At 38.7% G+C, this 25,762-nt stretch overlaps 1 protein-coding gene across 1 annotated transcript in view; it reads left to right on the top strand.

The window, feature by feature from the left end:
• The window catches only part of CATSPERB (cation channel sperm associated auxiliary subunit beta), a 91,813-nt gene that overhangs the window by 60,077 nt on the left and 5,974 nt on the right, over positions 1-25,762 (top strand). The window contains exons 17-23 of the mRNA XM_021099620.1: positions 5,384-5,574; positions 11,183-11,521; positions 16,288-16,427; positions 18,133-18,330; positions 19,686-19,796; positions 21,747-21,857; positions 24,191-24,326. Coding sequence (XP_020955279.1) covers positions 5,384-5,574; positions 11,183-11,521; positions 16,288-16,427; positions 18,133-18,330; positions 19,686-19,796; positions 21,747-21,857; positions 24,191-24,326 — 1,226 coding nt within the window. The remainder of the gene's footprint in view (positions 1-5,383; positions 5,575-11,182; positions 11,522-16,287; positions 16,428-18,132; positions 18,331-19,685; positions 19,797-21,746; positions 21,858-24,190; positions 24,327-25,762) is intronic.

Genomic DNA, 25,762 nt, shown 5'->3' with positions numbered 1-25,762 from the left:
GGCACAAATAGATGGAAAGATATACTATGCTCTTGGATTGGAAGAATCAATATTGTCAAAATGACTATACCATCCAAGACCATCTACAGATTCAAGCAATCCCTATCAAGTTACCAAAGACCTTCTTCATAGAACTGGAACAAAATATTTTAAAATTTGCATGGAAACACAAAAGACCCTGAATAGCCAAAGCAATCTTGAAAAAGAAAAATGTAACTGGAAGAATCATGCTCTGCAATTTCACACTATACTACAAGGCTACGGTCATCAAAACAGTATGGTATTATCACAAAAACAGAAACAGAGATCAATAGAACAGGATAGAAATCTCAGAAATAAACCCAGGCAACTAATCTACGACAAAGGAGAAAAGGTAGTCTCTTCAATAAGTGATGCTGGGAAAACTGGACAGCTACATGTGAAAGAATGAACTTAGAACACTCTCTAACACTGTATAAAAAAAATGGACTAAGGACCTAAATGTAAGGCCAGATACTATAAAACTCCTAAAGGAAAACATAGCAGAACACTCTATGACATAAATCATAGCAGTATTTTGTTTAATCCACCTTCTAGAGTAATGAAAATAAAAACAAAAATAAACCAACAAGACCTAATTAAACTTAAAAACTTTTGCACAGCAAAGGAAACCATGAAAAAAAGACAACCCACAGAATGGAGAAAATATTTGCAAACCAAGCATTATAAGGAATTAATCTCCTAAAAATATACAATATCTCATGAAGCTTTATATCAAAAAAATATATAACCCAATCAAAAAATTTGCAGAAGACCTAAAAAGACATTTCTCCAAAGAAGACAGATGGTTAAAACACACACACACATGAAAAGATGCTCAACATCGCTACTTATTAGAGAAATGCAAATCAAAAGTAGCACTTCACACCAGCCAAACTGAGCATCATCAAAAAGTCTACAAACAGTGCTGGAGACTCTGTGGAGAAAAGGCAACCCTCCTACACTGTTGGTGGTAATGTAAATTGGTACAACCACTGCGGAAGACAGGATGGCATTCCTTAAAATTCCATAGAACTACCATATGATCCAGCAATCCCCCTCCTGGGCATATATCCAGAGAAAACCATAATTTGAAAAGATACATGTACCCCAATGTTCATTGCAGCATTATTTACAATAGCCAAGACATGGAAGCAACCTAAATGTCCATCAACAGAGGAATAGATAAAGACGATGTGGTATTATACAATGGAATATTATTCAACCATAAAAAGAATGAAATAATGCCACTTGCAGCAACATGGATGGACCTAGAGATGAGCATACTGAGTGAAGTAAGACAGAAATAAATAGCATACAATATCACTTATATGTGGAATGTATAAAAAAAGTGATACAGAGGAGCTTGTTTATAAACAGAAACAGACTCACGGATTTTAAAACCAATCCATAGGGTTACCATAGGGGAAACTGTGGGCGGGGGGGGGGGGGGAATTGGGAGGATGAGAATAACAACTACTGTATAGAATAGATGATTAATGGGAGCCTACTGTATAGCTCAGGGAAATCTACTCAATAGTTTGTAATAACTCATCTGGGAAAAAAACTTTCCAGTGTTCACTTTGCAAAGTGTAACCTGAAACGAATACAACATCATAAGTCAACTATACTCCAATAAAATTTTTTTTAAAAAGCTGACATCTAACCTCTCCTGGAAGAGTGGAGTTTGATGGCCCCCAAGGGCAATCTTAGACACTTGAATACAAAAGACTCATTTATTTCTCTGTTGGTGGGAGAAGTGAGGAGACAGCTTTGGTGATTGGGGGATCTGCCTGGCTATTGGTCAGTGACTTCAGAGGCAAAGTTAATTTTTTTTAATTATGGTAAAAAAATTATTTTTTAGAGTAGCTTTAGGTTCACAATGAAATTGAGCATAAAGAAAGTACAGAGAGCTCCCATGTACCCCTTCTCTACACACAGCTCCCTCACTCTTTTTCTTTTTAGGGCCACACCTGCGCCATTTGGAAATTCCTGGGTCTGAGAGGGATCTGCCTAACAAGCATTACTGAAAACAACATTTATCTTCCAGTAGTTTCTCTCATATATTTGCTCTTTCACACTCTACCACACCCCTAAAAACCTTAGCACTTCTCCACAAATTAATTAATTAATTAATTAATGTATTTATTATCTTTTTAGGGCCGCACCCGCAGCACATGGAAGTTCCCAGGCTAGGGATTGAATTGGAGCTGCAGCTGCCACCAGAGCCACAGCCACAGCCACTCAGGGGATCTGAGCCACATCTGTGACCTACACCACAGCTCACGGCAACACCAGATCCCCAACCCACGAGCGAGGCCAGGGATCAAATCCACATCCTCATGGATATTAGTCGGATTCGTTTCTTCTGTTCAACAACAGACACTACCTATTGTTCTTTTTTAAGATGCTTGGTGAGCCCTGGTTCTAACCACCGTTTTGGGTTACTCATCACTGATGTCTCTTCCCAGTATAAGAATGACACACACTAATAAACAGTTGGTTTCCTATTGTCAACCTGTCTTCTGTTAGTTTAATTTCTAGGGTCCCAGGCACAGAACCAAGGAGGAGAGAGGAAAAAGAGGTTTTATTCCTCTCCTACAGTTTATATTAGACAACAGTCCTTTGTCAGATATGTCTTCACCAGTCCATGGCTTGTCTTCCAATTCTCTGGATGGTGTCTGTTACAGAGCAGAAGTTTTTGATTTCAATAAAGTATAGCTTGTTAATTTTTTTCTTTCACAGATTGTACTGTTAGTGTTATATCTAAAAAGTCACCACCATACCCAGGTTCATCTAGATTTCTCCTATGTTCTCTTCTAGGAGTTTTAGAGTTTTGCATTTTATGTTTAAATCTATATAATTCACTCTGAGTTGATTTTTGTGAAGGAAGTAAGGTCTTTGTCCAGATTTATTTTTTTGCATGTAGATATCCTAGCTTAACATTTTAAACACAGATTGTTTTTCTTGATTATAAAGCAATGCTCATTGCAAAAATTTCCTAAAAAACAGGCAAATATAAAGAAGACAGTTGAAATCACAACTGTTTAATGAATTGCTGATTTATCCTTTTCAATATGCATTTCAACATTTTTCACCATGCTTCTTTCATTTAGATGTTGTAATATGACAACTTTCCTAATGTAATTCAAAACTCTTTGTGGAGTTCCCGTCGTGGCTCAGTGGTTAATGGATCCGACTAGGACCAAGAGGTTGCCGGTTCAATCCCTGGCCTGGCTCAGTATGTTAGGGATCTGGTGTTTCCGTGTGCTGTGGTGTAGGTCGCAGCTGCACCTCAGATCCCCTGTTGCTGTGGCTGTGGCCTAGGCTGGCCGCTGTAGCTCGGATTAGACCCCTAGTCTTGGAAACTCCATATGCCTTGGGTGCAGCCCTCAAAAGACAAAAACTAACTAAATAAATAAAGAGGCTCTCTGGGAGTTCCCGTTGTGGCGCAATGGTTAACGAATCCGACTAGGAACCATGAGGTTGCGGGTTCGGTCCCTGCTCTTGCTCAGTGGGTTAACGATCCGGCGTTGCCGTGAGCTGTGGTGTAGGTTGCAGACGCGGCTTGGATCCTGCGTTGCTGTGGCTCTGGCGTAGGCCGGTGGCTGCAGCTCCAATTGGACCCCTAGCCTGGGAACCTCCATATGCCACGGGAGCGGCCCAAGAAATAGCAAAAAAAAAAAAAAAAAAAAAAAAAAAAAAGACTAAATAAATAAATGAATTAAAAAAAAAAACAAAAAACTCTTTGTAAGTAGCATTTTAATAGATGCATTTTGTCTAAATAGATCAGGTATTACCATTTACTTAGTTTTCCTACTGTTGGGTTTTTTTTTTTTTTTTTCCCACTGTACAGCAAGGGGGTCAGGTTATCCTTACATGTATACATTACAATTACAGTTTTTCCCCCACCCTTTCTTCTGTTGCAACATGAGTATCTAGACATAGTTCTCAATGCTATTCAGCGGGATCTCCTTGTAAATCTATTCTAGGTTGTGTCTGATAAGCCCAAGCTCCCGATCCCTCCCACTCCCTCCCCCTCCCATCAGGCAACCACAAGTCTCTTCTCCAAGTCCATGATTTTCTCTTCTGAGGAGATGTTCATTTGTGCTGGATATTAGATTCCAGTTATAAGTGATATCATATGGTATTTGTCTTTGTCTTTCTGGCTCATTTCACTCAGTATGAGATTCTCTAGTTCCATCCATGTTGCTGCAAATGGCATTATGTCATTCTTTTTTATGGCTGAGTAGTATTCCATTGTGTATATATATCACATCTTCCGAATCCAATCCTCTGTCGATGGACATTTGGGTTGTTTCCATGTCCTGGCTATTGTGAATAGTGCTGCAATGAACATGCGGGTGCACGTGTCTCTTTTAAGTAGAGCTTTATCCGGATAGATGCCCAAGAGTGGGATTGCAGGGTCATATTGTTGGGGGTTTTTTTAATGGCCACACCCACAGCATATGGAAGTTCCCAGGTCAAGGAGTGAATCTGAGCTGCGGCTTTGACCTAGACCACAGCTACGGCGATGCCAGATTCTTGAACACACTGCCCTGGGCTGGGGATCAAACTCGTGCCTCTGCAGTGACCCGAGCTTCTGCAGTCGGACTCTTAACCTACTGCACCACAGCGGGAACTCCATATTCTTGGCGTTTTTGATCTCTTTTATCATAATGCTGTAATGAACATCTTTGTCTAGAAGGCTTTTCTTCCTCCCTGTGTTCCAAGTTATTTCCTTGGGACAGAGCCCTATCATATGGAATCAGAAGGGGGAAAAATAACGTCAGAGGTCTTTTTTTTTTTTTTTCTTCAAGGTCACACCCATGGCATATGGAAGTTCCCAAGCTAGAGGTGGAATTGGAACTGCAGCTGCCAGCCTACGCCAGATCCGAGCCACTTCTGTGACCCATGCCTCAGCTTAAGGATTCTTAACCCACTGAGGGAAGCCAGGGATCGCACCACATCCTCATGGAGCCCATGCTGTGTTCTTAACGCACTGAGCCACAGGGGGAACTCTAATGTTAGAACTCTTAGCACATAATGTCAAATTGCTTTCTAGGAATCTTATACCGGTTGACTGTCCCATTAGTAGTGGATGAGTGCCTATCTCTACTCAGTTCTAACCATAATTAAACACTGTCTTTTAAAAATCTTTGCTAATTGGTAGTTGAAAAATTATATCCCGTTGCTGTAAATGACATTTCATTGAGTGCTAATGAGGTTGAACAAATGTTACTCAAATACTCATTTGTTAGCCAATTGTGGTATATTTTATTTACAGCTTATATGTTCATAAACTTGCTCATTTAAGCCACTGTTTTATCCGAGTAGCTTGATGTTTGTTGGTTTATTTTTTTAGGAAAACTGGAACAGCTTACATAAGAGAGATATTGTACCATGACACCCCTAAAGGATTTTTGTCCTCAGTTATTGCAGAAATGATAGACCCTTTTGGAATAGAGGCAGTACATGAAAGCTCTTGTTTGTCTAGTTCCCTTTCCATTAATCAAGCTGGAAATTTCTTCTATAAACTTAGTCTTCAATTACAAAGTAAGTATAATAATATATCTCTGATGGCAGGGAAAAATGAAAAATTATCTTTTGGGAAGAGTGTTCATGTTTTTAATAGAAGAGTAGATTTCAGAATTGAGTCCAATTGATAATCTGCAGATGTTTACATATACTTAGATTCCTCAAGGAATTCTTTACTTCTAATATAATAAAATCTGGCTATCACTTCATTGATATTTCATCAATAGTAATACCTGTCATTAATGTCTATGATGTTATTTTGTCTTAAACAGTGCTCAGGAGACATGAGAGAAGATAGGAGGTCCATGCAGATTTTACCCTAAATAATGAAATAATTTTGAATCATTCTTATGTGGGATGTTTCTGTTTCAAAGGATTATATGATAATACATAACAAAAGTTAGCATAGTTAGGAGTTCCCCTTGTGGCTCAACAGTAACAAACCTGACTAGTACCCATGAGGACATGGGTTCGATCCCTGACCCCACTCAGTGGAATAGGGATTCAGCATTGAGGTGAACTGTGGTGTAGGTCACAGACACAGCTCAGATTTGGCATTTCTGTGGCTGTGGTGTAGGCTGGCAACTGCAGCTATGATTCGACCCTTAGCCTGGAAATTTCCATATGCCATGGCTGTGGACCTGAAAAAAAAAAAAGTTGCCATAGTTTATTATAAGGATTTGTGGTTGTTTTTTTTTTCAGTCTGAGCAAATGGCAAGCCACTGGAGTGTTTTAAGCAGAAAGTGATATGATTAAACTTACATTTTAGCAAGATCACCTTCACTGCTCTGTTGAGAATAGACTGGGCAGTGATGGAGAGAGGGCAAGAGGAAAAGCAGATAAATCAGTGAAGAGGCTATTTCAGTAATTGTGGGAGATATCATATTCAATGTAAGGTTCTTGTTACTCCATCTAAGTGGACAAACAAAGTGGATATATAGAAAGACAAGTCTGGAGTTCAGGAAAGACCTCCAGAAAAAATGAATTTGAGCAGTTAGAAGGAGAAGAGAGAGAAAGAGAAAGGAGCAGGAAAATTATTTGAGGAAGTAGTGACTGAAAACTTTCCTAACCTAGGAAAATTCTATAGAGTTCTAAAATAAGATGAATTCAGAGAGACCCACACAAAGACACATTATAATTAAAATGTCCATTGTATGTTCTTGCTTCCTTTGTAATAGATTGATTGCCCATAAGTACATGGGTTTATTTCTGGGTTTTCTATCCTGTTCCATTGATTTATATGTCTGCTTTTGTGCCAGTGCCATACCGTTTTGACGACTGTAGCTTTGTTGTATAGTCTGAAGTCAGAGCGCCTGATTCCTCCAGCTCCATTTTTCTTTCTCAAGATTGCTTTGGATATTCAGGATATTTTGAGCTTCCACAAAATTTTTTTTTAAATTTTCTCATTCTTTGAAAAATGCCATTGGTAATTTGATGGGGATTGCACTGAGTCTATAGATTGCTTTGGGTAGGGTGGTCATTTTAATACTATTGACTCTTCCAATCCAAGAACACAGTATATCTTTCCATCTATGATATCTTCAGCTTCTTTCATCAGTGTCTTATAGTAGATTTTTTGCCTCCTTAGGTAGGTTTATTCCTAGATATTTTATGCTTTTTGATATGATGGTAAATGGATTGTTTCCTTAATTTCTCTTTCTGATCTTTTGTTGGTGGTATATAGAAATGCAACTGATTTCTATATATTAATTTTGTATCCTGCAAATTTACTGGATTTATTGATGAGCTCCAGTAGTTTCCCAGTAGGATCTTTAGGATTTATGTGTAGTATCATGCCATCTGCAAACAGTGACAGTTTTACTTCTTCAGTTTGGATTCCTTTTATTTCCTTTTCTTCTCTGATTGCTGTGGCTCGGACTTCCAAAACTGTTTTGAATATAAGTGATGAAATTGGACATCCTTGGTTCCTGATCTTAGAGGAATTGCTTTCAGCTTTTCACCATTGAGTATGATATTAGCTGTGAGTTTGTCATATATGGCCTTTATTATGTTGAGGTATGTTTCCTCTGTGTCCATTTTCTGGAGAGTTTTTATCATAAATGGATGTTGAATTTTATCAAAAACTTTTTCTGCATCTATTGATGTAATCCTATGAGTTTTTTCTTTTTTAATTTTTATTTTTTTCCATTATAGTTGGTTTACAGTGTTCTGTCAATTTCCTATACAGCAAAGTGACCCAGTCTCTCTCTCTGTCTCACACACACACAGATATATATATATTCTTTTTCTCACATTATCCTCCATCATGTTCCATCACAGGTGACCATATAGTTCCCTGTGCTATATATCAGGATCTCATTGCTTATCCACTCCAAATACAATAGTTTGCATCTATTAACCCCAGACTCTCAGTCCATCCCACTCCCTCTCCTTCCTCTTGGCAACCACAAGTCTTTTCCCCATGTCCATGATTTTCTTTTCTGTGGAAAGGTTCATTTGTGCTATGTATTAGATTCCAGATATAAGTGATATCATATGGTATTTGTCTTTCTCTTTCTGACTTGCTTCACCTAGGGTGAGTCTCTAGTTCCATCCATATTGTTGCAAATAGCATTACTTTGTTCTTTTTTATGGCTGAGTAGTATTCCATTGTGTATATTTACCACATCTTCTTAATTCATTCATCTGTCAATGGGCATTTAGGTTGTTTCCATGTCTCGACTATTGTGAATAGTGCTGCAATGAATATGGGGGTGCATGTATCTTTTTCAAGGAAAGTTTTGTCAGATATATGCCCAAGAGTGAAATTGCTGGATCATATGGTAGTTCTATATTTAGTTTTCTGAGGTACCTTCATACTGTTTTCCATAGTGATCATGCCAATTTATGCATTCCCCCCAAACAGTGTAGGAGGGTACCCTTTTCTCCACACCCACTCCAGTATTTGTTATTTGTTGACTTGTTAATGATGGCCACTCTGCCAGGTGTGAGGAGGTATGGGCAAAAGACCTGAATAGACATTTCTCCAAAGAAGATATACAGATGGCCAACAGGCACAGGAAAAAATGCTCAACGTCACTAGTTATTAGAGAAATGCATATCCTATGGTTTTTATTCCTCAATTTGCTTATGTGGTGTATCATATTGAGTTGCAGATAGTGAAAAATACTTGCATCCCTGGAATACCACTTGATCACGGTGTATGATCCTTTTAATGTCAAAAGTAGACAAGAAGAGAATCTTAAAAGTAGCGAGAAAAAAGCAATTTATTACTTTTCTGATTTATGGTACGGTAGAACCCCCATAAGAATATCAGCAGATTTTCAGCAGAAGCTTTGCAGGTCAGAAGGGAGCGGCATGATAAAGTGCTTAAAGAAACAAAATTGCCTACCAAGAATATCTACCTAACAAAGTTGTCATTCAGAATTGAAGGAGAGAGAGAGTTTTCCAGACAAGCAAAAGCTAAAGGAGTTTATCATCCTAGACTGGCCTTACAAGAAATGTTATAGGAATTTCTTTAAGCTGAAACAAAAGAGAGCTAATCAGTAATAGGAAAACATATGAAAGTGTAATTTGCATTGATAGAGGTAAATATATAGTAAAATTCAAAATAATATTGTAAAGATTGTAGTTAATCACTTATACAGCTCATATGAAAGTTAGAGACAAAGGTAATAAAAATAACTATAATAAGTAGTTAAGAGATACACAAAATAAAAATATGTAAATTGTGACATCAAAAACATAAATGTTGGGGGGGGGGAAATGTAGTGCTTTAGAGCATTCAAACTTTAAGCATTTAAATTTAAATTATCAGGAGTTCCAGCGGAAACAAATCTGACTAGGAACTGTGAGGTTGCAGGTTCAATCCCTGGCCTTGCTCAATGGGTTAAGGCTACGGCATTGCCATGAGTTGTGGTGTAGGTCACAGATGCAGCTTGGATCTGGCGTTGCTATGGCTCTGGTCATTTTTTTTTTTTTTTTTTTTTTTTTTTTCTGCTGAGGTTTTTTTTTTTTTTTTGTCTTTTTAGGGCCATACCCAGGGCATATGGAACTTCTCAGGCTAGGGGTTGAATCAGAGCTTTAGCAACCAGCCTATACCATAGCTCACAGCAACACCAGATCTGAGCCATGTCTGCAACCTACACCACACTCAGAGCAATGCCAGATCCTTAACCCATGAGCAAGGCCAGGGATTGAACATCCATCCTCATGGATACCAGTCAGGTTCGTTACTGCTGAGCCACGATGGGAACTCCCCTGCCAAAAATTTTATAGAACTAGTTTCACATGAAAGGTTAAAGTATAGGTTGTGGTTGGCATATATGTGATACACTCTCTACAAAATAATTTGAATTATTACCTAAAATCTAGTTAAAATCATACTTTAGGGCTTCCCGTCGTGGCGCAGTGGTTAACGAATCCGACTAGGAACCATGAGGTTGCTGCCCTTGCTCAGTGGGTTAAGGATCTGGCATTGCTATGAGCTGTGGTGTAGGTTGCAGGCGCGGCTTGGATACCACATTGCTGTGGCCCTGGTGTAGGCTGGCGGCTACAGCTCCAATTTGACCCCTAGCCTGGGAACCCCCATAAGCCACAGGAGCAGCCCAAGAAATGGCAAAAAAAAAAAAATTAAATTAAATTAAAATCATACTTTAAAAACTCAGGAGTTCTCAAAGTGGTGCAGCTGGTTAAGAAGCCAGCATTGTCTCTGAGACAACATGGGTTTGATCCCAGCCTGGCACAGTGGATTAATGATCTGGCATTGCAGCTGTTGCTCAGATTCGATCCCTGGCCCAAGAGCTACAAGTGCAGCCAAAAAGAAGAAGAAAAAAAAATAGAAATAGCTAATTTTGGCATGTTGTAAATCAACTCTACATTAATACAAACATAAATAAAGGGAGTTCCCATATCATTCCAAATCATTGAACAAATCATTCCAACACAACTGAGGAAGTAGCATGTGCTCAATCAATTTGCTGTCCCTTAGTTTTGTTAGAACAGAAAAATAGAATACTAAAATAAATGAGAGAGGAGTTTCCATTGCAGTGCAGCAGAAACATATCTAACTAGGAACCATGAGGTTGCAGGTTTGATCCCAGGCCTTGCTCAGTGAGTTAAGGATCCAGCATTACTGTGAGCTATGGTGTAGGTTGCAGACAGGGCTCGGATCTGGTGTTGCTGTGGCATAAACCAGCAGCTGTAGCTCTGATTTGACCCCTAACCTGGAAACCCCTATATGCTTTGGGTGCGGCCCTAAAAAGCAAAAATAAATAAAATAAAATAAAATAAAATAAAATAAAATAAAATAAAAGAAGGAGTTCCCATTGTGGTGCAGTGGAAATGAATCCAACTAGTATCCATGAGTACATGGATTCAATCCCTGCTCTTGCTCGGTGGGTTAAGGAGCCAGTGTTGCTGTGAGCTGTGGTGTAGGTCGCAGATGTGGCTCAGATACCCCATTGCTGTGGCTGTGGTGTAGGCCAGCAGCTGCAGCTCTGATTTGACCCCTAGTCTGGGAACTTCCTTATGCCACCAGTGCAGCCCTAAAAAAGCAAATAAAATAACATAAAATACTCAAATACTGTATACATCAGTTATGTCTACAAGTATTGCTTGAAGAGACTTGGCTATTTTACTTTATATTCAATCATTCCTGTTTTAGCTTCAGGTGATACGTCCTCATTTCAAGATTCAGATATAGAGAAGACTGTGGTGATTCCTGGTTACAGCAGCTTCCTGATCACAAGGATTTTAGATAATGAGAATGCTTTAGCTATTGCTACTATGCCTGGAAGAGTACCCAACAATATGACCTTTCTGAAAGACTCCTGGTTCTTATACAACTTTGGGCAAAGGAATGGCCGAACATGGAAGATATATTCAAAACCATGTAATTACTGGTTTCAGCAACAAGATGGCTCACTGTCCCTCAACGTCCTGAAATATATTGACCTGGGGAAATCTCATTCTTTTAAAATTAAGGTCATACCTAATACAAAAAGTAAGTTTAGTTTTATTGGGAAGCATCCAAAGGAGGTGTCATTGCTTTTCTTGAATGTCAATTATACTCTTCTTTATTTCCTTTCTCTTTGTTTTCCATAGTAGGTGGCATTGTAAAACCAGCTGGTGCCTAATACCAGTAACAGTGTTAGCTTCTAATTATTAAGCACTTCTGAAGCTCGATATTAAGTGGATTTTTTTTTTTTTTTTTTTAGGGCCGCATTTGCGGCACATGGAAGTTCACAGGCTAAGGGCCAGATCAGAGCTGTAGCTGCTGACCTACACCACAGCCACAGCAATGCAGGATCCTTAACCCACTGAGCAAGGCCAGGAGTCAAACTCGCATCCTCGTGGTTATTAGTTGGGTTCATTACCACTGAGCCACAATGGCAACTCCTTTAAAGACTTTTTAATATGTTTTAAAATTTCATGTTTACAATGAAGCCTTGATAATAATCATTATTTTACAAGTGAGGAAAATAAGGTGAAATTACCAACCCAAATTTGCGCAGGATTTTAGTCTATTTTTGCTGCCCTCTGAAAAGAAAACCTTATAATTTCCTCGATACTGTTATAGTCATTTCAAGTGTTTAAGCCAAAAATGACTTTCAAATATGATTCTATACTTTTCCCCATTTTTCCAGTATTTACTTATTATGACAGTAGAGGGAAGTGGCATACTGGAAAAAAGTAAAACAAAATTTTTAGTAAGTATCTTAGCTAGAAAATGAGGAGGAAAAAATGGGAAAGAGAGAAAGAGAAGAAAATAGGTTTCCAGAAATGAAGAAACTCAAAATTGAAGAAATTAGCCGATATGTGGCTCCTGGATAGTGGTGAGGCTCAGACACAGACCATGTAGGCAGTGGGATGGGTTTCAATGTCCAAGCATTGGTAGGAGGTGTAGAGCTTTGGGTGTTTCTACCTTGTGGTAGGAAGTTGGAACTGCGAACATGAAGTAAGTCCAGAACCATCAAGCTGTGAAGAGGGGATTAGGGAAACACTACCCAACAACCCAAAGAGGGAGATGGGGGATTATCATCTCCATGGGACTCAAAGACTTTCCTGTAAAAGATCCATGCTGCAAGACTGTGTAACAGCAGAGACTATCCAGCAAGTGCGAGAATCCTAAGCTGAGAAATAATTAGAATTCCTGGACCCCAGCATCAAAAAGCACAAAGCCTTCCATAGGAAAAATTTTGTAAGCCAGGTAATATGGGATTCCATGGAAAAGTCAATCTTCATTGAACATGAGTTGAGAAAAAGCATTTTAAAACCATGTCAGGAAATGATCCAACATAAGAGAGAGTCAACAAGCATAGGGAACAGAAAATTTAATCTTGAGATGATAAGAACAGAAAACAAAGACACTACAATATCATAATTGTAAAATAGAAAATGTAAAAATTTTATTTTATTTTAGTCTTTTTGCCTTTTCTAGGGCTACTCCCGCGGCATATGGAGGTTCCCAGGCTAAGGGTCTAATCGGAGCTGTACCCGCCAGCCTACGCCAGAGCCACAGCAAAGCCAGATCCGAGCCACCTCTGTGACCTACACCACAGCTCATGGCAATGCCAGATCCTTAACCCACTGAGCAAGGGCAGGGATTGAACCTGCAACCTCATGGTTCCTAGTTAGATTCATTAGCCACTGAGCCATGATGGGAACTCCTAAAAATTTTAGAGTTCAAAGAAGATATATGAAGCATAATGAAAGGACAAATACTATTTTTTTAAAAGGGCTTATTTGAAAAACTGAACCAAATACAACTTACAAAAATGAAAACTATAGCCTTTGGAAAAAAGATGGAGACTTTTATTTCAATTTTCATCAATATTATGGCCTAAATATTCTGAAAAACTTTCTAAAACCCTTAAAAGATTTCTTTATTGATTAAGTGGCTAACTGTCCATATTTCTTTCAAGTAATTTTAGAATTTTAATTTTATGGTTTCAACTTTATGTACATTTTGTTGTCATACATGGCCTACATTGTGTTGAAGTAAATTCCTTCTATAATTTGTTGAGAATTTTATTCATGAATGGATGTTGGATTTTGTCAAAAGCTTTTTCTGCATCTGAGATAATTTTTACCTTTCATCCTGTTAATGTACTGTTATCACATTAAAGACCTTGAGTAGCCAAAGCTGTCTTGGGAAAGAACAAAGCTGGAGGAATCGTACCTCCCAATTTCAAACTATATTCCAAAGCTACATTAATAAAAACATTACAGTGAAGGTATAAAAACAGCACATAGACCAATGGAACAGAATGGAGAGCCCAGAAATAAACCCATACACACACAGTCCACTCATTCTTGACAAAGGAGCCTATGGAGAAAAGGATAGTTTTTTTTTTAATAAATAGTGTTGGGAAAGCTGGACAGCCATGTGCCAAAGAAACGAACTCAAAATGAATTAAACATCTAAAATGTAAGACCTAAAACCGTAAAATTCCTGGAAAGAAAATCATAAGGGAAACGCCCCTTGACATTGGTCTTGGCAATTATTTATTTATTTATTTATTTGGATATGACACCACAAGTAAAGGCAACAAAAGCAAAACTAAACAAATAGAACTGAATCAAACTAAAAAAGCTTTTCATAGCAAAGGAAACCAAAAAAAAAAAAAAAATGAAGAGGCAACATATGGAATGGGAGAAAATATTGCAAGCCATATATCTGATAAGGGGTTAACATCTGCAATATAAAAGGAACTTATGCAACTCAAAGCAAACAAATAATCCCACTCAAAATGTGGAAAGGACCCGAACAGACATTTTTCCAAAGACATACAGATGACCAAAGGGTACATGAAAAAGTGTTCAGCATCACTAATCATTAGGGAAATGCGAATCAAAACACAGTGAGATATCACCTCACGCTGTTAGAATGATTATTATCAAAAAGAAAAGAGATAATAAGTGCTGTTGATGTGGAGCAAAGGGAGACTTTGGGTGCTGCTGGTAGGAGTATAAATTGGTTCAATCACAATGAAAAACAGTGGAAATTTCTCAAAAAAAGCTAAAAATGGAACTACTGGAGTTGCCTGATGGCCTACTGTTTAAGGATTCAGTATTGTCACTACTGTGGCTCAGGTTTGATCCCTGGCCTGGGAAATTTTGTTTGCCACAAAAAAAAAAAAAAAAAAAAAGATAGAACTACTATATGATCCAGCAATCCCACTTCTTGGTGTTTTTCTGAAGGAACCAAAATCAGTATTTTGAAGAAATATCTGTACTCCCACTTTCACTGTAGCATGGCTCACAATAGCCAGCACATGGAAACGTGAGTGTCCATCAACAGATGACTGGATAAAGAAAAAGTAATCTATATGTGTATAGGTAGACACACTTATACAATATACCATACATGTTATATATACAGTAGACCATATATATTATACTATGTATATATACACACACACACAATGAAATATCATTCAGCCATTTAAAAGAATATCCTGCAATTTGCAGCAACATGGAGGAATTTGGAAGACTTTATACTATAAGTGAAATAAACTAGATAGAAAGAGTTCCCATCGTGGCTCAGTGGTTAATGAATCCAACTAGGAACCATGAGGTTGCAGGTTCAATCCCTGGCCTCGCTCAGTGGGTTAAGGATCTGGCATTGTTGTGGCTGTGGTGTAGGCCGGCAGCTACAGCTCCGATTGGACCCCTAGCCTGGGAACTTCCATATGCCACAGGTGAGGCCCTAGAAAAGACAAAAAAGAAAAAAAAAGAAAAAGAAATAGTGTGTGATCCCAGTCCTATGTGGAATCGAAGAACAAAAGTCTAACTCATAGAGAGTAGAATGCTGGTTCCCTGGGGCTGAGGGCTGGAGAAAACATGCCAGTATTAGTCCAAGAATACAAACTTCCAGGTACAGTAGAAATAAGTCCTGGGGATATAACATGGCACATGGTTGCTATAGTTAATAACACTGTATTGTGTACTTGAAATTTGCTGAAAGAGTCAATTTACGTGTTCCCCCCGCCCGGCCCCTCCCCACACACTGTGTGAGGTGGTGGCTGTATTAAGTAACTAATTATGGTAAGCATTTCACAGTGTTTAAGTACACAGACCTCCATGAAGCTGTGAAGGGGGCAGAATGTGGACTCTCATGCCCCTCCTCAGACCTGCTAAGTCAGCATTGGCATTTTAACACAATTCCCAGTTATAGTTTGGAAGCACTGGCCAGGTGTTGGCTTAAGGGAAACCGCTAAGGCTGAGACTTCAGGCAAGTGGTTGCCTGCTTCTTGGCTCTGACTTACTCACTGGTAGAGATGGCAGTTAGGTCACATGGTCTTTCAGACCTCGCTCTTTAGGCTAAATTTTCCCCGGTGCAGAGCTTGCAAACAAGAGGCCTACAGGCAGAAATTGGCCTGATAACGTACTGCGTTATCTGCCTGGGCCTTTTCTCTTGGCAGCAGCTGACTGACAGCTCTTGAAATTGAGCACACCTTCTCAGTTCCTCCACTGAGCTGTCCAACTCAGTGTGACCGGGCCTATCCAAGTGCCCTTTATAGGCATGTGGAAACCTGCCTGAGGCATGGGGGAGGGGAGCAAGAGTTCTGTGAAAACATCTGCAAAGTGAAATCTTTCTTAGAACTATTAAAGTTACCTCTCTATAAATCCCTAACGCTATTTGTAGCTGTTACGCAGCCTTCATAATAGATTCTGTAGATGTCCTAGAATCCTGATCAGCCAACCATTATGAAATTGCTTGAAATTTTCATGATTTCATGTTAACTCTTGTCTTTGTTTCCGTAGGTGTTCGAACCCTTGAAATACCACTATTGAAAGTAATTGTGGGAAACCCAAATTTGTTGGAAGTTAAAGCTAAAGGCTATTTTGATGATACTGATAGTTATCTAATGGAAATTTCTGCAGCTAGCAAAACTTTACGACAAGTAAGGCTTTCTTTAATTTAAAAAAATCTTGGCGGTCCCGGCATGGCCTAGCGGAAACAAATCCAACTAGGAACCTTGAGGTTGTGGCTTCAATCGCTGGCCTCGCTCAGTGGGTTAAGGATCCAGCATTGCTGTGAGCTGTGGTGTAGGTCACAGACGCAGCTCGGATCTGATGTTGCCATGGCTGTGGTGTAGGCCAGCAGCTATAGATTCAATTGGGCCCCTAGCCTGGGAACCTCCATATGCCATTGATGTGGCTCTAAAAAGCAAAAAAAAAAAAAAAAAAAAAAAGAAAAAGAAAAAATGTCTGTTGGAGTTCCCATCGTGGCTCAGCAGGAGTAGTAGTATCCATTAGGTTGTAGCTTCAATCCCTGGCCTCACTCAGTGGGTTAAGGATCTGGCGTTGCTGTGAGCTGCAGTGTAGGTCACAGACTCGGCTCAGATCTGGCGTTGCTGTGGCCATGGTATAAGCCAGCAGCGTCAGTTCTGATTTGGCCCCTAGCCTGGGAATTTCCTTATGCCACAGGTGCAGCCCTAAAAACACCAAAAAAAAACAAAAACAAAAACAAAAACAAAAAAAACTATTGATTATAGGAAATTGAGAATACAGTTAAGAAAAAGAAGAAAAAAAATACGTATAATCTTATCTATCAAGGATGACTAAGCACTGTTAATATTTTGGGTATTATAAAAAGGTTGTATGTGATAGAGGTTTAAAGAGTGAGCTCTGGGGAGTTGCCTGGTGGTCTAGTGGTTAGGACTCAGTGCTTTCACCATTGCAGCCTGCGTTCCTTCACTGGTCTGGTTCAAGTAGGTTTATTGTAAATAAATTGCCACCAAAAAACATATCTTTGTGAAATACAGTAATTGCTAAATGAATAACTTCTCAAAAGGTATACCAATGGAAATTATTTTATTCTTATTACCCAAGCAAATGTCCAGGTGCTCATCAGTGAATGAGGGAAGCCTTGCCAATCTAAGTTGGATTTACATCCAACTACATTCAATATCGGTGTTTATTTAATAAGTTTTTCTTGATCCTTGCTCATTTCCAAATGTCACTCACAGTCAATTAGATTGGAATGTATTTCCTCCTGGAAAAGAATTTGTCTTCTGTTAAGATTTAGTCTCAAACAGATTGTTGTGGTCAAACTTATGTAACTCTTATTTCTATTTTATATTATCACTCTTTTTCTATTTTTTTTTTTTCATTTTCTGTATTCTTTAGTTGCTACAGTATTAGTTTGCTAATACAAACTAATATTATTAGTTAATATATTCATTTGCTAACACAAACGGATACAGCCTTAGCAAAATTCTGTGGACCGAGTGGCTTAAACAATAGAAATTTATTTTCTTGCAGTTCTAGAGGCTGGAAGTCCAAGATCAATGTGTTGGCAGGGTTGGCTTCTTCTAAGGCCTCTGTCCTTGGTGTGCAGATGGCTCTCTCCTCCCTGTATCCTCGCCAGTTCTTCCCTCTGTGTGTGTCTATGTTCAAATTTCCTCTTGTTATATGATGCCCATCTTAATGGCCTAGGGCCAACCCTAATAATCTCAACGTAATTACCTCTTTAAAGATCTTATCTCCCAAGACAATTGCCTTCTGAGATACTGGGGCAGGACTTCAACATATGAATTTGGAGTAGACACAATTCAGCCAGTAGCAGTTACTTTAAATAATCTGCATTTACTTGGATTTTTCCAGGGTTCAACTTCACTGGCATTTATTGTCTGGGGAGCGTCGACTGAGTGCTTTGTTACAACAATCGTGCCAACCTTGAAAAGCAGCTGTAGTTATCTCAAGTCTATGCATCACATCCCTAGTGAATTTATTCCGTTGGAAGACTGGAACAGTGGAGTTCACGTGGACAGTCAGGGTTTTAATATGATCAAAGTTTTGCCAGTAAGAAACCTAAGCACATTGTTTGAAGGGTACCGGTGATATATTATTTTGTGTGATTGACTGGCCACTTTCTTACCATTTTTTTGCTGAAATGCTCAAAACATTCTAGTTATGTTTCAATCCTCATGTTGATACTGGAAAGATGATACCGGAATCTGGGTTCTTATTCACGGTAGCCAAAGAATAACTTCGTGAACACACAGGCAGCAAGCAAGAAAAGTCTTTATTAAAGAAAAGCAAATAGCTCCCAGGACAGCTGGGAGTGGGGAGAAGAAGAGCCCCCTTTCTCTATCGTTCTTTAGGAGTTTTTATTCCTTAAAGATGTGGGGGTACCAACGTGGGGTCCAGAAAGGTGTGGTTTTCTCCCATTGGCCTTGTTCAATTACCTATATCAGTCCTTATCCAATAGGGCTTTTAGGGTTGGGAATGTCCAACAGTTTTACGGGTTTTTTTGTCCTTTTCTTTCCTTAGATTAAGTCACCATTCTTCTCATTCCTTTTCAACAGTTGAGGAGTGGGCTAGAGATTCGAATTTCCCTAGAGTAAACAAAGCCGGTGGGGAATGCGCATTTCCTATAATAAAACAAGGCCTGTGGAGGTGTTACTCCCTGGGAGCCCTTAAGCCACAAAGGTTAATCAATATCCATATCAAAGAATGTGTGGGAGCCCATGCTTCTACACTAACTACCTGAGTTAGTATTCTGTCTCAGTGTCATTTCTGAAGATGTGATACTGTTTATTTCTAAAATGTGAAAACCTTCCGAAATAATTTTTTTCTTGGTAACTTGGTCTCATCATTATTAATATCAACATTTTATGCTATATATTTATGCTATATATATATATATATATATATGTGGGCTTTGGCAATATATACAGTTATATATTCTTAAGTTCATCTGTCATGAGCTGATATATCTTACTGGCCCCATTTCAATGTAGTAACGATTTTAATTTTTGCCTTGTCAGAACCTGTGACTCATTTTAAAATATAAATTATTACTTTTTGTTAACTTATTACTTATAACTTTCTTTGTGACAAGAAACAAATAACCAAACTCGATGAATTATTTATTAAATACGTCACTAAGACTCTCTATAAGGTGTTTAAACCTTATTCCACTGACTTTATGATGGCTATTTTAGGTGCTAAAATGCTTTTCACCTATTTACAAGGTCCAAGTGATATTACCTTGGGTTGAGAGAGTGCTGAGGGAAGAGAAATTTACTTAAATGTCTGAAGCTAAAAGTGAAATATTTGTTGTGAGGGTTTTTCTGGAAAAAATCAAGATTTTTAAATTAAAAACTTTGGTAAATACTAATGAATTTTACACTATCTTTGTTTATCATTTTCAGGTAAACTACAGGCCTCCCTCTAATATGGGAATTGCTATTCCACTCACAGATAATTTTTATCATGCAGATCCTAGCCAACCTATACCAAGAAATCTATTTCACAAGTCAAAGGTAAATATTTTTTCCTGCAAATAAGCTAGTATTTATTTGAATTTGAGAAATCATTCAGTAAAATTATAGATGTAAAGTCCCAGCTGCAGGGATTAAATGAGAAGATGCATTTAGCATAATCCACCCTGATACAGCATCACTTGTCCTTATTGTTGTTGTTACTCCTACTGCTACTCCTCTTCCTCCTCCTGTGACTTTATCTCTTTCTTCTCTTACTGCTATTCCTGAATATGGTCTTGGGACCAAGAAATCGAAGTGGACTCCTTCTCCTTAACCTCTCCCTGACTCCCATTTGGATTTCAAAGGGCATAGAAAGGGTGAAAGCTTTTTTTTTTTTTTTTTTTTTTTTTTAATGAGAAAGGCCTCTGACCCATCTTACATCTCCATCCCTGGGAAAGGAATGATGTCCAAAAGGAAAGAGTGTTTGCAGCAACATTGCCTCATTTGAACTCCTGCCTAGGATCTGCCTAGGAAAAAACCCAACCCCAGCTGCACTCGGCCTCTCTGGGGTTGGGGTGAACCAGGTAGAGAGAATAGAAAGAAACCAGTAAGTTCAGAAGAAAAGTACATCGTGGGGTGGCTTCTCAAGGAAACTCTATAGATACCTGGGAAATCTCTCTCCAGAAAAATGCACCTACCTGCATATACCTATGGACAAGCCAGCATTGCAGTCAACTCATGGACATATATGTGCACACAAAGACAGAAAATGGTTTTTTTCTTTTGTTCAAAACCCTTCATCATCTTCCCATCTCATTCAGAGGAAAAGTCAAATTCTTACAATGGTTTATAAGGTCCTCTGTGGTTTAGCCTTGACTTTACATCTGACCCGATCTCCCCAGGTCAGTCTGCTCTGGCCACCTTGGCCTCCTTGCTGTTCTTCAAATATACAAGACATAGTTCCACCTCAGGGCTTTTGAGGTTTCAAAAAGTTCCTTTCTACAATCCACTTCTGCCAGATGTTGCAGTCCATCACTTTCTTTCGGGTTTTGCTTAAATGTCACCGCGGCAGTAAGTCCTTTCTCGCCCACTCTATTTAGGATTGCAACCCCACCTCCACTGATACCCACTCCGACCCCCTTCTCTGCCTTATTTTGCTTCATTGCACTTATTACAGTTTTACATATTTTACCCGTTTATCTATTATATTTCATAAGAAAGTAAGCTACATAATGTAGGGTTATTGGGGTTTTTTAATCTATTTTATTCCCTACTATATCTTTAGTACCCAGAAAAGTGCCAGATATAAGGAGTGCTTAAAAATTGATGAACAGGAGTTCCCGTCATGGTGCAGTGGAAACAAATCCAACTAGGGACCATGAGGTTGCGGGTTCCATCCCTGGCCTTGCTCAGTGGGTTAAGGATCCAGCATTGCCATGAGCTGTGGTGTAGGTCACAGACACAGCTCGGATCTGGCGTTGCTGTGGCTATGGCATAGGCCAGAGGCTGCAGCTCCAAATAGACCCCTAGCTTGGGAACCTCCAAATGCCACGAGTGTGGCCCTAAAAAGACAAAAAAAAAATTGTTGAACAAACAAATAATACATATTTAAACCCGTATGATTACACACATACACACGCCCACACACAGCACGAGGTTGACTTGTTATTGAACCTTGCATTTTGGAGTATGAAGCTCTGCTCCAGGCAATTTGCAACTCAAATATTGAGTTCTTCTTCAATTCCAATTTCTTCCAAAGATAAACTCTGATATTTTACTTGAAGCCAGCCTCCTCTCTTAAAATATGAGTTTAATATATTTACATGGAAATCTTTAGGTTTTTTTTCTTTTTCTTCTTCTTCTGGGTTTTCTTGGGAGTTAAATAGGAAACAAATCTAATTTACACCAAAGTAAATAACAGGTGATGGGGGGCACCTGTTATACATTCAACAGACGTGACTTTCAGCATTTCCAGAGTTATCAGACACCGCATTTTAATTCTACTTGCAGAAATCTGGTAAATTCAAACAGTGTGCTAATGCATCTACTCGAGAGGAGTGTAATTGCACAAACAATCAGAAGTTTTCATATGCTGTTGGGTTCTCAGATTGCAGAGAAAAGGTAAGATAATTTTTAATTTCTTAAAGACAGAGTACTTTCATATTAATAAGATTTTGAAATGTTCATTTTGGTTAAACATGAAAGCTAAGACATAGAATTAATGTCTTATTTAATGACATAAATCTTTTTAGTTCTGAATTTAAATGCCCCCCGACACTTTAATTAAGTCCATCTGTTAGAATAATACCTGCACAGACCTAATCATGCCACAGGTTCTTATGAAGGTATACACACACACATATGCATTGCCTATATGAAAACAATTGTCAAATGCTACACTAGATGATGGTGAATGTTGATTGAGGAGTTCCTGTTGTGGCTCAGTGGGTTCAAAATCTGACATAGTGTTGGTGAGGATGTGGGTTCGATCCCTGGCCTCGCTCAGTGGGTTAAGGATCCCGTGTTGCCACAAGTTACAGCTCAGGGCACAGATGCAACTTGGATCCAGTGTTGCTATGGCTGTGGCATAGCCAGGCAGCTACAGCTCCAATTCGACCCCTGGCCCAGGAACTTGCATATGCCGCAGGTGCGGCCGTAAAAAGAAAAAAAAAGTCTTAGGTATCCAATGTGGTATCAGGTTCTGGAAATATAGAACTTGAAGCTCAAGGTAGTAGTGGCAAAATAGAAGACAGTAAAATATGCTGATTAAGAGAGTGGGTTCTGGCATTGTTTGCAATGAGAGGTGAGCAGTCCCCTTGACAAGGTTGGAAGAGGCCCTTGGGCCTGACAGCACGCACACCTATTCATGGCATTGAACCATTGTTTTTGATAGAAAGACAAGTATCATATGATATCATTTATATGTGGAATCTAATAGAAAATGATGAAAAAAAATCCAGTTATTTACAAAACAAACAGACTCAGATTTTTAAATCCAACTTATGGTTACCAAAGGGGAAAACTTGCAGGGAGGGAAAATTAGGAGTTTGGGATTAAGATATATACGGTACTATATCTAAAATAGATGACTAACAAGGACCTCCTGTATAGCACAGGGAAATCTACCCGGTGTACTATAATAACCTCTATGGGAAAAGAATCTGAGAAAGAATGGATATATGTATAACCGATTTACTTTCTGTACACCTGAAACTAACACATCAATTGAAAGTCAGCTGTACTCCAATAACAATTTTTTAAAACACTATAATAAGACAATGTGTAAATCTAGAAAATTTTGCTATACTTGCTTAAAGGGTAAAAAACTCTTTAAGACAGTATTTTCCATTGCTAAAGAAAAATCTACTTTCTTGTTCTCACTTAGAAAATCATTTGAGGACAATACATAATTATAATAAATGCCTGCATTTAAAAAAATAAAAACTAAGAGAGACGTTCCTGTTGTGGCTCAGTGGTAATGAACCCAGATAGAATCCAAGAGGACACAGGTTCGATCCCTGGCCTCGCTTGGTGGATTAAAGATCCAGTGTTGCTGTGGCTGTGGCATAGGCCGGCAGCTACAGCTCCAATTCAACCCATAGACTGGGAACTTCCACATGCTATGGGTGTGGCCCTAAAGAGACTAAATAAATAAATAAATAGAGAGAGTGGGTTCTGTGTCAAATGCTTCCTGTTAGTCTCAAAGCATTCAGAGGCATACGGTGATAATGTTTGTGTGCATTTGGTATAATTTTCGAGCAGATCTAATTAAAAGTGCAGTAGAAACATCTGTAATTTTATATGTAGATACAATTGCTTGACATAATATTGGACACAGGGTCAGCATTCAATACATTATGAGAGTTGCTCTTCCATTCTTTACAACCCCACCCTTGCTGAATTCCAATATTTCTTGGGCATTTACTATCCATCATGTACTGCTCTGAGGCTTCTCCATGACTTGTATCATTTCATTTAAGGCCCAGAGAAGCCTGGTAATTTTCCAAAGAGCACATCATTAATATGTGCTGGAGCTAGATTTGAACTCCAGAACCTGAGTTTAAGGAGTGTGGCTGAAATATCATGACTGGCAGGGAGAATGGTGTAAGGGATTTGGGCAGGGTCCCTCTCATGCAGTACCTTAGGGGAGATGGGTTCATCAAAAAAGTTTGAATGCCATCATAGCAAATTCCTGTGGAAAAAAAGGCCAATAAAAGGTATGAGTTTTGTTTCCACAATGTTGGCATATTACTTTTGCAGTTCACATTGATTCTGCTGTTAAGACAGATTTTTTTCTTTTTTTCATGCACTGAGAAGGCAGGAAACCCTCAGAAGCACATTTCATTTAGAATAGCCAAATCCTTGGGATTACATCTATTTATTCTTTACCAGAAAATGACATTCATGTACTGAAGTCTCCAAATTTACATTCATTTTTGTAATTTGCATTTTAGGTTCCCCGTTTTAAGTTTCCAGTTACACAATATCCAATTTCTTTGAAAATTTACAATGAAGATGGATATATCCCAGTGGAAACGCCATACCTGGTTACTGTGGCTGAAGTAAATAACAGGGAAAACTGGAAACTAAGTAGGGTTTGCTTTCTTCTGCAATTATGATAGCTTATAAGTACTCTTGTTATGACCTAGATAAGTGGGTTACAAAACCTGTTTACACAAAAAAATAGCCAGGAGTTCTTTGGAAAAGAAGCTGAATTGGTTGTCCTATTGCTGTTCACTCCACTTCTGTTGTCTCACACTTATTTTATCATCACTTCCATTGACCTGGACTCAGGAGGTTAGCAGCATAATGTGGCTGATTGAATTTGCACTGCACATTGGTCTGGTGTCTCCTTGCATTGCTTCTGCAGTGTTATAGAGGAGGAGATAAGAGGTGTTGTCAAGTTATCTGCAGGATCTTCCTTCTAATACGAGAAAAGTTTCTTAACTATTTTATGATAAAGTAATTGAAAGATGCAGAACTAAAAAATGGTCTGCACAATTCAATTTTACCTCAAATTTACAATCTCTTGTTGTACATTTGTGTTTGTTCATGAATGCGTACCTTTAAGAAGATCAATAGGTAGATAGATCAATAGATCCATAGGTCAATAGAATGAAAGGAAATTTCCAAGTGTTACCAAACAGCTAGATATTTGGCATTCAGTGAGTCTTACTCTGACCAACATAGGCATTTTTTTTTTGAAATGAAAAATCCAACAAGGAAAATTAGTAAATATTTTGCTTTACCTAACATTCCCATTTTCTGTGGTGTGCTAGAGCCTGTTCTTTTTGAGCATCGATTTTTAAATACTCAAGCATTTCGAGTACTGGTTGTTAAACCACTGGTTGTTTGAAATTAGCCATGGTGAGGATATTCACACTCTGTGTGGAGAAAAGGGAACCCTCCTACACAGCTATTGGGAATGTAAATTGGCACAGTCACTATGGGAAAATAGTACAGAGGTTCCTTAAAAATTTTTAAATGGAGTTGCCATCTGATCCAGCAATCCCACTACTGGGCATATATCCAGAGAAAACCATAATTTGAAAAATACATGCACCTCAGTGTTCATAGGAGCACTCTTTACAATAGTCAAGACTTGGAAGCAAGCTAACTGGCCACCAACAAGTGAATGGCTAAAGAAGATGTTGTATATACACAAATGGAATACTACTCAGCCATAAAAAATGAAATAATGCCATTTGTAGTATCAGGGATGGACCTAAGATTATTGCACTAAGTGAAGTAAGAAAAAGACAAATATGATGTCATTTATGTGTGGAATCTACAGTGTGACATAAGGAGTTCCCATTGTAGCTTAGTGGAAAATGAACCCAACTAGCATCCATGAGGATGCAGGTTTGATCCCTGGCCTCTCTCAGTGAGTTAGGGATCCAATGTTGCCGTAAGCCATGGTGTGGGTCGCAGAAACATCTTGGATCCCATGTTGCTGTGGCTGTGGTGTAGGCCAGCAGCTGCGGCTCTGATTCGACCCCTAGCCTGGGAACCTCCATATGCCACAG

Source organism: Sus scrofa, chromosome 7, assembly GCF_000003025.6.
Source record: "Sus scrofa isolate TJ Tabasco breed Duroc chromosome 7, Sscrofa11.1, whole genome shotgun sequence".
NCBI classification, from domain to species: domain Eukaryota; kingdom Metazoa; phylum Chordata; class Mammalia; order Artiodactyla; family Suidae; genus Sus; species Sus scrofa.
The sequence above is the reverse complement of the archived record's forward strand: the minus strand, read 5'-3'. Positions and strand labels throughout refer to the sequence as shown.